The sequence below is a fragment of the Ursus maritimus genome, unplaced genomic scaffold (assembly GCF_017311325.1).
Source record: "Ursus maritimus isolate PB19 unplaced genomic scaffold, ASM1731132v1 scaffold_3, whole genome shotgun sequence".
Lineage (NCBI taxonomy): Eukaryota > Metazoa > Chordata > Mammalia > Carnivora > Ursidae > Ursus > Ursus maritimus.
The window spans coordinates 57,725,898-57,738,888 of record NW_024425563.1 but is presented as its reverse complement, the minus strand read 5'-3'; the positions used below and the strand labels follow the sequence as shown (position 1 = coordinate 57,738,888).

Sequence of the window (12,991 nt, the reverse complement as noted above, 5' to 3'; positions counted from 1 at the left end):
GTGCATGCGATTCAAATTCAAGACTGGAGACATGTGAACAAGGAAGAGCAAAGAGAACCTCAAGGCAAAATTCAAGTGTATTATTATGCAGTATATAGACATTAATGTGGTAGGGAAATGCAATGATTAGGGCAAGCTAGTAGTAACCTGAGAAGGTGTCATAAGCTAGCTTTTAATGAAAATAATGAATATATATTGATAAAAGGTATTACAGGCCATGGGATCAAAATACAAAATAAACCTGGCAGGCAACATAGAGATGAATACACACACACATAAGTGCGTGTAAAACTAGTGAAATGTGAATAAGATTGGTGGATGTATCAGTATCAGTTTTCTGGTTAACTAGTATATTATAATTAATCAAGATATTACCACTGGAGGAGACTGGGTGAAGGGTATATGAGATCTCTATATTATTTCTTACAACGGCATGTGAATTTACAATTTTTTCAAAATAAAAAGGTTTTTTTAAGGGGGTAAGCATAAATAAGTTATTGAAGAAATATTGGTTAAAATAAAAGAAAAACCGTTAATATCAGCAAAACTGACCCAGCTGATGGATAAAGCCTGTAATGACTGAGTTGGGAGACTTCAGCTGGAAGCCCATTAATATATAGCCCTAAATTCTTACCAAAGGAAATTATATAGTAAGTAATTTGTTGCATATCACGAGGAGTTCTTGACTAAACAGGAAATTAAGAAAATCTTGTGGAAAACTTGAATGCAGCTATGATGATACATATCTAAGTACCCATATAAGGAACATCAGAACACTGTTTTAAACTAACACAAAGACTAAATGAAAAGATCACTTTGCCAGAAAAGCACTGCTTTAAATATCTGTGTGGTTATATATATGAGATTATAAGACATATTATTATATGTTATATTAGATCTAATTATATGTTGTGTACATATGATATTAAGCAAAATTTGGATGCACACAAGAAACACTACAAGTAAAACCTAGTTGTCCATCACTGATGGATATTAGCCACTCCATGTGCCTTATGCATCAAAGCCTATAATTAAACTTTCATACTATAAGTATGAAATAATTTCAGTTTAATGTAGAATTCCAAGAAGAGGAATGAGAGTCAAAATATTACTATATGCTGAATATAGAGTTCCATTAGGGAAGGGTGAAAAGAGATTTAAAAAAAAGATATCAGAAGAGAGCCATATCAGGAGTCATAGAAAGAAAACTAATTTAAGTGCAAGAGACATTAAAGTACAAGTAAGAAAAAAACATAAAATAAAAGAAGAATGTGAAATAGAATGGATTTGGGCCAAGCTGTGTAGGAAGAGGCTGCATGGCTGAATCCTGAATATAAGTCTAGTAGAAAAGGAGAAATTATCAACTGAGACTATTAATGTGAAAGCATTTTGAATGTAAATTAAAATTAACTACATAAAAGAGGGATTATGTTTTATTATTTTGGAAATGGTGTTTAGAGAAAAAAGGGACAAGAAAATTTCTTGTATGAACCAACTGTATTTTTGATGTTTAATTTTGTGTTTTGAGGGTCCAGTAAAAACTAATGATCTGGAATCATCACAGAAGGTCGGTGTTAGAGTGATCCAGAGGTGTATGGTTCAATGTATTGGGGAGGAGCAGATGGGACTGGTATTTACAGATTGTGGGGAAGATGGGTGTGGACAGGAAAGGATGAGAAACAAGAAAGGTACAGCTCGTTAGGCAAGGCAAAATGGCCAACCACTAATATTTCTGAGTATCTTCTATGCAAGAAGACTGCATTCATATCAAAACTAAGATCAATACTTTTCAAAGAATGGAGATAAAGTTAATGAATTAAGACAAGGGGGAATTGCTTGGTGTCTACTTGTAGCTATTCATTACTTTGAACACAAAAAAAGCAAATACTTTTTCAGTAAAGCTCAACTTAGAAAAATTAATTTGAGTTAAATTAAAAATTTTAAAACAGAAAACAGATTCTTCAATTCACAAATGGCTATCCAAAATATGATTCTGTTATCTAAATATCTATTATTTATAGGTATAATACAGCAAAGTCCACCTGCACATTACCAAATATTGAACTTTAAAATGCTACGGTTTATTGTAGGAGGTGTCAAAAATATACAGGTAAAGTGGTAATTGATAACAAGAACCATGTCATTAGAAAACTGAAGCTAAGAAAGTATAACAGTGTTTATATTCATAAAACAAGAATGAAAAGTGACTGAAGTAACCATAAAACCAGATTTAGAGAGAGGTAGTTTACACCCAAGAGAAGCACTTTGTCAAATTCCATTTTATTCACTCAAAAGCAGTAGCCAACATTTTAAATGATGCTGAAATTTATTTTTATTGGGAAGACTAAAAACTTAAGGTTTCAAAATATTTTATGAGATTTTCCTTTTAAGGGCACTAGGCTGAAGTGAGGATATGGAAGCTCAGCTTCCACTACTTGGCTGAATGGACAGACATTACTTAATTTCTCTGGGCACATTCTCTCATCTAGGAAATACATTCACTGAGCTGGGTGATGCCTTGGGAGTCTTCTAGTGTCTTGATAATTCAGATTCTAATGATCTATTTAAACATTAAAGATCACAACTCATCACGAAAACTGACCAATCAAGCCTACCTTGAAGTCTAAGAATAATGACCTAGAAAATGTCATTTGCCCTTTCTTGTCATTGCAGTGTATGGAACGGAACATTTAATATACTGTTCTTCTTCCTGTACCCCTCTCTACTCCCTCCCCGCCCATCTATTATCCAGAGAAGCAATCACAAGTGATGTGAACATCTCTAATTTTAGGGATTTATATTGCTTTGAATCTAGGAACTTTGAAGCATTAACTCTGGCATTTAGAATTTTAATACAGTATTTGATTCTACTATTTATTCAAAAGCAACTGCCTCAAGCCATCAAATATAATAAAATTTCCCTAAAATACTTGTCTGAATTCCTCACATTGAACTGTGGGTGTAGGAGAGGTGGCTAAGCTTACCAGAGTAACATGAGCCAATCATCTAGGACTTGTTACTCAGGCGAGTAGTCTGTAATTCTCAAAAATTTATGAAATATAAATAAATACACAAATAAGTAAAAATATTGCCTTATTCTATGAAAAACAAAATTACAAAAAAAAAAACCTGTTTCTATGCATTTTATGAGCGATATAATATGTTCTTTGTGTTTAATGGTGGCTGCATATTTACCATTCCTAAAGGTCTCCAAATGAAACCACCAAAAATAACAAGGGGCTACAATATGTAAATTCTCTCTGCAATAAACTTTATAACATGGCAGAAAAAATGTCATGTCTATATCCTCCTAGTTAACAGCTGAAAACAGAGACCTGAAATCTCATTATAATATTCAAATCCCTTTGGTTTAGGTTCTGCTCCCTTTTGACTAAATGCTCGTCTATATGTTCCTCTTGAAAGGAAGTGTTTGATGGAAAAGTGGCAGGAGACACCTGAGAAAGGAGGTTAGGAGATGCCCAAGCAAAAGATGCTATGGAATGGGAATCTTAAGGGTGATTAAGTGAAAGAAACTTGAGTCTCTTATACAACTTGGTCTCGAGCTCACTCTACATTTTAGGAAAATGGCTTGGACTTAACAATTCTAGTGACAGTGGCAGATTATTTTAAATCTTCAGTAGTCTTTTAGGCAAGCAACATTTCCTATAGCAATATTAGTAGTAAAATACAAATAAAAAGGCAATGTAAGATAGAAGTTGTTTTCAGATGGGGCACACCCATGACACAATTGCACCTACACTGATATATGACAAAAATAACAACACTTACTAACCCAGACATTGTTCTAAGTGTTTTATACTTATTAACTTGCTTTGATGTTTAGGAAACTAAGAAACAGAGAAGTTGGGTAACAGCTAGCAAGAGACAGAGCAAGACGTTGGGTTCTCCCAGATTTACTATTGATTGACATTTCTCCCCTGTAGCCTGCATTCATTAATGACTTCCATGGATTTCATTACCAAGACTAGTGTGGTCTGCTTCACTGTCATCTGATTATATTTGGCCAAGGGGTAGGAACAAAAGGAGATTGGAAGGCATGGAGATAGTTTACTGGATGAGACTTGATATCAGTGGCAATCCTCCACCTGTGTCCCCACTTTGCCAGAAGGCTTCTGTCCTGCTGCTTTCCTTAGATTCTGGATTCTTGTAATAGCTCCTTCTATTTGCCACCTCAGGTTTAGAGGAGCTAATGTTTTCCAAATGTGGGCAGACCCTGGATCACTGACCATTTCCTGTTGCTTCCCTACATACCGCTCACCATCAAATAGTCATCATCAAACTCTCTTCATCTTCATTTATCCTTTTAAGTGTGACCATTATTTCCTTGTCTGATAGGATAACTAAGAAGTAATATAGATCCTTTAGGATTTATCAACTAATGGCTAAGTAAACTAAACAATTACATACACACAGTGTTTCTGTTACTTTTTATTTTCCCAAATATCTGAGTATCCAAGAATAAATTTGGTGAAGGTCAACTTCCAGGAGCGAAGAATAATTCTAGGAGAAAAGGTATATGTAATTCCCTGAATTCTGAAGGTGGGCCTCCAGAAGATGATACTCCAGGAAATGTGGGCAGCAGCAGGACCCCAGATTTGGATGCCTAATCTCTGGCTTTCCTGCCACTTCAATCTGTCTCAAAAGCTTACTTCTAGATGCTGTCTAGTTTAACACATCCGGATCCGTTTATATTTCAAATTAAAAAAAAAAAAAATCCCAAAGTAAACATAGCCTGTATTTGGACAGATTTTAATTGTTAAAGGCAGTAAACACACTGAAAGCTCATTTTACATTTGAAAAATACTAAATACGGAGAGATGTCACTTAATTTCAAACTATCCAGTTCACAGTAAAGCTCTCTTTACATGGTTCTTAAAATGTGAAAGCCATTTGCTAAATAATTGGTATCCTACAAAATCAAAGCTACATTTTATCTGTTTAGTTCCCACTAAGTTTCTGATGACACAATTCTATTTTCCTGAACTTCATGTTTTAGCTCTCAAAATAAAATCAATCATTTGTGAAATTTGCTTGGTGTTCACTGTTCATTTGATAAGAGTCATTGCCCATTGTACTTTTTGGTTTTGACGAATAAGAATACACTTCAGTTTAGTTTGCTAGTTTTTCAGGACACTAAGAATGAACATCTAGAAGTTCACTGTGCAGTCTAGACAATATAAGAAGCCACCTCTACAGACACTGAATTCATTTCACCACTACATTTGCAAATAACTATCATTTTGCGAAAATAAGTTTTTGTTTGGGTGTCATTTCTGGCAAAGCTTGAAGGCTACATTTTCAAAGAGCAAAATTCCAGGCCTTTAAAATTCTACTGGCATCCACCCGCCTAGGCTGGACCCTCCTCTCCGTTTCAGCAGAGCCTGAGAGAGAGATGACTTCATCTTAATCATTTTCTTGCCCATAGTCATGTAAGATAGCTGAGGGTTTTTCTTCTCTTACAGCACTATGGGATCTCTCGAAGTGTGTGGAGAGTAATGAGCGAGAGGGAGAGAAAAACAAAAGAAAACAAAAACTGCAGGGGAGTTGGCCGATTTGACTTTAATGACTATCATTGATTACCAGCCTCGGCCTGGTGGACTCTCTACACAGCTGTATATGCTTCAAACCTAATATTTTATTTTCTCACCGGAACATGTAATATCACATTGAGGTCTCTAATGTGAATGGTCTACTTCAGATGATCTTTTATCAAGAGATTAAGTTTGGAATTCTATTATTGTATATGTGTATCCGTATGTATCTTTATATAAACAGATTATTTTAAAGTGTGCTTTAAGAATAGCTGCCATATCCTAGTTAATTTAGCTCCCTCCCTGTTTTCTTCTTACCACTAACCTTTCTACTAAAACGCAGTAGGAACTGAAAACTATGAATAATAAACTCCTTACATTCATAATTTCAGCCAATCTAGTTTACCCAAAATTCAAGAAACATACCTGAAACATCTTAGAAAGAAAGCTTATGAAAACAAAGAGGACATTTAAATACATTTGAAACATTCGAATATGAATTGATTCTATGAAATTTTGAAGAGCAATAATTTTTTAATTTAAATCTTTAAACAAAACCCTAATGTTTTTACCACTATGACTTATTACCTTGTAAACTTATGTTATATTTACAGTAAAAGGAAAACGCCAAGGATGTAAGAATTGAGTCACCAAAACACACAAATATTTTAGAATCATTAAACTTTTAGGAAATGCTAACTTTTTAACGAAGCAGAGCAATAATATCATGTAGGTTAAAGATTCGATTTGCTAATTTTTAAATCTATATAATATAGAGAGAACTCATTATTTCTGAAAGTATTTTCCTCTCTTTCATACAAACTCTTTCCAAGAATGTATGCGTATAGTACAGATTTTACTTGATGATTCTTGTTCATATGCACATGTAAGAGATCAAAAAACGTATCATAATATATTTTCAGAACCCTATGAGAACAAGTATTCCAAAACACGGTACCAAATTTACAGAGAGTAACATGTAAATTCAGAAGTATTATATTGCTGTGGAAAATGTAACATTATAAACGAAAGTTTGGTGAATAACTGGAAACTATTTTATTGCATATTTAAAATTCTAAATACAGGGAAAATTAATAATGACCCATTCAACCACATATGAATGTATACTCTCACTAAGTAACTTTCTGTTAATTTCATAATAAATACATCAAAAGGTTTCAAATAGAAATGCTTACTCTGAAATATAAAAACTATGTCTGAAATTTATACGGATGGATCAATAGATATATTACCGGTTATTTTGTATCTTAAAATACTATCTAACACAACTTACTTAAAGGGAAAATAAACTCCCTACACTTTTATAATGTAAATGGAAAACCATTAGAGAAAAGGACATTAGATTTAAATTAATTCTGCTTCAACATAGGTCAATGGCAAATTGAAGGCTGAGACCTAAATGACCTTTACCATTTTAAGTTTTACTTCATGAGAGCAATAAAATATTCTGCAAGGGTTTCTCCAGTTGGATTTTGAACCTCACCGATGACTATGATTTAGGAGTAGCGTAGAGTGTTAAAGTAACTTTTCTTGATACAGCTATTCCAACAAATAATCTTAAGAGCATCATAACAAAAATAGGAACGGTGTTAGTGCTTCATTTTCTTTACAGAAAGAAAGCTTATCATTGATAACTAAGCCATATTAATGACTAAAACACATAATCCAGAAAAATAAGCTGTGACAATAAAATGTGTTTTATTACTTAAATACATTAAGAGGAAATACATCATACCCACCTCAATTTCTAATTCGTGGATTTTGGTATTGGTTCGTATTTCATCTTTTTTTAATTTTCTTTTTATTCTAACCACTAGAATCAGTCACCAGTACCATAACGCTGGAAATGTAATTTAACTGGCCACTCAAGAATTAATCCTTCTTATTTTATTATTTCAATCAAGGTGGAAAAAAATGCTACTCCTGATAGTCTCACTTCATGTGCTAATATATTTTCCCAGAAAATGTTTTATTATTATAAAAAACATTACGGCAGAACTATAGAAAATTTGAGAGAAATAAATCATCTACAACTATTAACTCAACAAATATTAATTAAGGAATTCCTGAATGTATTTTGTTTTCTAATAATATCCCATCCTTAGCATGTATCATTTATGGATGTTTATAACCATTATAGCAATGTTCAGGAAAGAGACATACTCTGAAATTTTAGAAATAAACTACTTAAGTGAACAAGGTCTAAAAACTAAAATATATTATTGTATTATATTGGTTTTTCTCATTTGAAATGAAAATCTAAAAAGCCCTCACATCTTTGTTTCTGGCTGTCATTTTTTAATATAGTTAATAAAACTGCCCAACATATATATATTTTACTATATAGTAAATGAATAAAACTGCCATCATTACCAGGCCAGGCATATGAAATAGATTTATACGTGGTGAATTTTTACATTACTCAGCTATTAGTTCATCCACAAATTATTTCTTAAATGAAAAAAAAAGTTGATTTTTCTATTAAATATGGAATTAGTCTCCCAAATTTCCCTGAATCTGATGAAAAAGTTTATCCACATTTGCGATTTCATTTTTGTTTAAAATTAATTTCTCAGAGGTCTTATAATAAACATTATGTTATAAATACCAATGTTGTGATGAAGGGCCAATGTTTTCACATCACACAGAGGGAAAATGGGGTAATACTTAAAATTTTTTTTTTCAGTTTATTAGTAGAGATCAGCTTACAGGGTGTCAACATAATGGTTTCCATTGATAGCTACTATAAACAAAGATTAAAATTTTAGATATTCATTACTGGGTTTTTCACCAAAATGAAAGTTTCAGCAGTGTCATGCCTTGCATTTAATGCTTTTCCTTATGATGCTCTTATAGGAACTATAAATAAAGATATTTACAAAGATCTTGAAACTACTTCTATTTTTATTTGCATTCTTCCTTCCATTCATTGCTAACTTTCAACAATAAAGCACCTTAATTCTAAAGGGACCGCTGCTCTTGACTTTGAGTGTAATCATTTGAAAACACTCATGTAGGTCAATGGTACGTAGAATTTTTTTATGTCAGGTCACCATTTAAAAATGTTCACACCTAAAATTAATCTATCACTTCAAGAAAAAGACTTAAATGACATTTTTCTTTTATTCAATCAATTTGAGACATTTAATTTGTTCAGGATTCCTCTATAATTATCAAGATCCAATAGACTCTTTTTTTAATCCTAAAGCAAATGGTGAAAAGTCATAATCCAGTAACACAGAGATGAATAATAAAGTATTTTTTTTCCTTTCAGAAAACATGATGATTGAAATATCTAGAAAAAATTACAACATAATACCAGAGTTAGGGTAGAGAAGACATTCCTCTGTATTTAAGTTCCAGCTTATTAAGGTAATACTTGCTTGTAATTCTGCATAGCCAAGCAAATAGACAGATATAATTTGACAACAAGTATTTTATGACATTGTAGCTATAAATATTTGTAATTTTACAAGAATCTAATATTATTCAAAACCTTGTAAAATCCACATTCCCAAACCACTTCCTTCCTTTTTAATTTTGATTTTTTAATAAAATGTACACTTATATTCATTCAACTAATTTGAATAAGAAATATTTACATGTTTATACTGTATTTTACCTGCATAAAAACTAAAGTTAGATTGGCTGATCTGTTCTGGTTATTTTAGCTAAACCTGGACAGTTTATATCTATTACTACATTGTTTGAAGAACAATCAAATGTAATTGAAGCCAAGTAATTCACACTATTTATAGACATTTTTTTTCAGAATCACCTGCTTTGTATAGATTGTTTTAAGTGCAGTTGTAAAGTTTTGATTTTTAAGAGTTCCTTTGAAGACGTCACAGATGTTGGCTTTGCTAATAATGCTGGAAAGCCTAGCAGGTTCAAAGTTGCAAAAATGTTTAACACATATAAAAATAACAGTGTGCTTTTCCATTAAACTCGGCTATTTTCAATTGTCAATAAACTATAATGGAAGCCCAAAGTCCATAAATATTTGTTTCCAGACCCTTAAGCTTCTTGAGTTTGCATATGCGTGTGTTTGGGAGGACAAATACATGCAAAGCATACTGGAAAATGTTATACATTGTAGCTTTAACATCATTACCATGGATAAAAATTGGGGTCATTTTCAATATTTTCTGTTGCTTAAAATTCTACTTGAATTTCACAGGGCCATGCACACATATACATACACAGACAATCTGGTTATTTTATGCAAGGATAAAGAATTTGGTTCTGATTTTGTCCTGGATTTATGTACTACATTTACTTTCGATTATAAATACATAGTAATTATAAACTTCCTAACAAAATATAAGTAGACTCTACTAAGTATGATATGACTTTCATCTAATATAATTTTAAATTTTTGAAGGTTTAGAAATAAGTCTAATTTTTTGAAATATTGAAATACTAAAACTGTGCAGTAAGAAAGGAGAGATCTATGTGTTAATAATATGCCAGAATTATATGATTTTCTACATTGCTTAAGTTCCCAATAGATCAGGATCCCCTTATAATACTATGAAATGAAATAACTAAACGTAAATATGGAAGACCAACTGAAATACCACAGGAGAAAGATATCTTGAATCTAAATCTATCTAAAGATCTTACATGGATTAACTCGAATAGTGAAATTGCCAAATTAAATTTATGAGTACACATATGTTTAACTGGAACCCATCATGGTATTTCCTTTTAGTCAAAAAGTTCTTTCAAAATATCCTATTATGAATAGAAAACTTTGCTCATTCTAACTCCCCAGTGATTCTATGCTTGGTGATGGCTAATTGTATTTTCCACTCAAGATCTAATCGATTAAGACTTTATGTAGCTTATGCAAATTTTTGTATTTGTTTTTCCAGTACTCTAATTAGTTCAACATGTAAATATAAACTTATTTTGTTATATGGTTATTTCCCACCAAAAGAGGATAGCCCTATTAGTATAACTAGTTTTCTTAAGAAACTTGTTATCAAAATAATTTACGGGAAGCAGTTCTTGGATCCCACTTTTTTGTTTCCCCCTAACCAAAATAATATGTGCCTATATGAAAATTCAGTTTACCCTAAGAAGCTTAGGTGCATTGATTCCGTTCAGAAGCAAAAGGCACAGTCCATCACAGGTTTTTCACTGCGGAAAGTAAATGAACAGTAAGAGCCTCTGTTAATTGCAAAAATGGACTGACCAACCTGAACTGGGATCTGCACTGATATCAAATGCTAAACCCAGGAAATGAACACTGTATTTTAAAAGTAACTTTAAAAAAAAAAAATGAAGATGGAAACCTTCTTGTTATGGTTAACCTTTCAACTCTGTCTTAAGAGAGTTTCACGTATAGTTAGTAAAAACCATTAAAAATGAATGATACTGTTGATAACTTTCTAAGATGTAAACTAATTTGTGATGGAGCATTAAAAGTTCATCTGACCTTGGAAAGTAAAAGTTAGATTTTAAGTTTGTGATAGAAGAATCCATCTCATACTAACGCTGAAGAACAACTGATACCATTGCTGCAAAGAAACATGAAATATGCGGCTCAATCACTGCCATTTATGTGGGATCTTACCTAAAGCATTGTGAAAAACAAAGATTCTCCAATCCTTCACATTAATATCTGTAATTACCTTCTAGAACTGTTAAACCAATTCCTCAAATGAAGAAAAATACATAAATATTATATTTAAAAAGCGACACTTCCCAAAAAGATGGAACGCAGGATACGCTCTAGCTACAGAAAAAAAAAAAAGCACAATTCCCTTGATTGTAAAGTATCTTTAAACAATTTCATGATGATACAGATTCTTAAGGTCTTTAAGGAGTTGCTCGAAAAACTAGTTTCTCAGGATTGCTACAGTTTACTTGGCACTCTGTGCTTTCAAGCATCTGCGTTTAGTAAGGTTCCCTTTTGCGTGGCTACTCAAGTTATCCCCACGTAGATCAGCGCCTCCTGAGCGCACCCTCGCATACCAGCCTCGAGCACGTAGAGAATCAGCACTACCCGGCTGTTGTTTGTTTCCAAATACTTGCTTTCAATAATACTGAACCGACGGAGATTTTACTTTCCACTTTTGAAACTCACATTCTCTATTTAGATTAGCACCACACGAATACAACTATTAAAAATCGTTTTTCTTCAAGAGTCTGAACATGTATTTATTTACCATTCTTTGATACATTCCTTAAAATCCTCTGAATTCCTAGATTGTCTTCTTCCCCAAGAAAGGGAAATTTTTACCATTTGGAATAGGATGCTATTTAAAGAACTCTGAAATCAGAATAAAAAAAACCTAAAACTTTTTTTTTTCTCATACGTTCTGCCAAGTTCCACTGCAAGTTCCAAATATTGTGCAATAATTTGGAAATCCAGTTAACGATGGGAAAAATCGAGCCACTCGGAGTCGGGAACTTGCAAGAGAAAAGTCAAGGAGCGGCACCCGCACGCACGCCCAGCGGACGCTGCATCCCAGGGTGCACTCCCCTCCTCACCGCTCAGATGGAAGGTCACGCTACGCAATCGATTTCACATACTGTCACTTGTCCTTTTTTCTTAACCCTCTGGTAAACTAGTTTGAACCTTGGAGAGTTTAGCGCTGTTGGCTGCAGTGTTGCCCCTAGAGAAACACGTGCCCCCAAGTAACAGGACCAAAGCAGCCTCACCGACTTTGGCGGCGGGGAGCCAGAGAGGGCAAGCCATATACCGTTTTCTCTGCTGCCTCACTATAGTCGAGAATCTTCTCTGTCATCTCCCCGCCCCCTTTCGCCGCCAGTGCCCGGAGAGCCCTTACCTGAGCTATCGCTTTTCCTTTTGCCGCCAGTTCTCTTCTCCGCCTCCGCGGGTGACAGCGCCTGGCGGCCGTAGTCCCCTGGCGCGCACGCGGCCCCGGTCGGGGTGCTGGAGCCCAGGCTGGAAGAATTGGAACACAGGACCGGCGGGCTGCTCCCCAGCTCCGGGGGCCCTCCCGAATCCGGCTGGAGGCAGAGGCTGTGACGAGCCGCACTCGGAGGGGAGGACATCTGCGGAAGGTGCCAGTTGGTTTGCAGAGCTTGGTGCTGCTGCTGCTGGTGGTGGTGGTGGTGATGATGGTGGTGATGGTGATGCCCCCTGTGATGCTGGCTGGCAAACATGCCCTCCTCGTTGGGGTATCCCGCGATTATGCAAGACGAGGAAGAAGTGGAGAGCTCGGGGTAGGACATATGGTCAGATCTTCCATGGAGGGCGAGAGAGGACTGGGAAAACGGGTGCAAGCCTTGCGCGGTGGCGTGAGGGCTGCGCAGGCAGCCAAAGAGCGGGTGTTCCATAGCATGCAAGTCTCGGGGTCCAGGCAGAAGACTTCACGATGGTTCCAAACGCTACCACCCTCTGTCACTTTTCACTGGAAATCTTGTGTTTTCCCCCTCCCAAA

General features: G+C 34.6%; 1 protein-coding gene across 1 annotated transcript in view; it reads right to left on the bottom strand.

The window, feature by feature from the left end:
* MEOX2 (mesenchyme homeobox 2) overlaps positions 1–12,985 on the bottom strand; it is a 64,708-nt gene extending 51,723 nt beyond the window's left edge. Inside the window, exon 1 of the mRNA XM_008686357.2 lies at positions 12,374–12,985. Within this exon, the coding sequence (XP_008684579.1) occupies positions 12,374–12,887 (514 nt within the window). The 5' untranslated portion in view covers positions 12,888–12,985. The remainder of the gene's footprint in view (positions 1–12,373) is intronic.
* Positions 12,986–12,991: the final 6 nt, after the last annotated feature.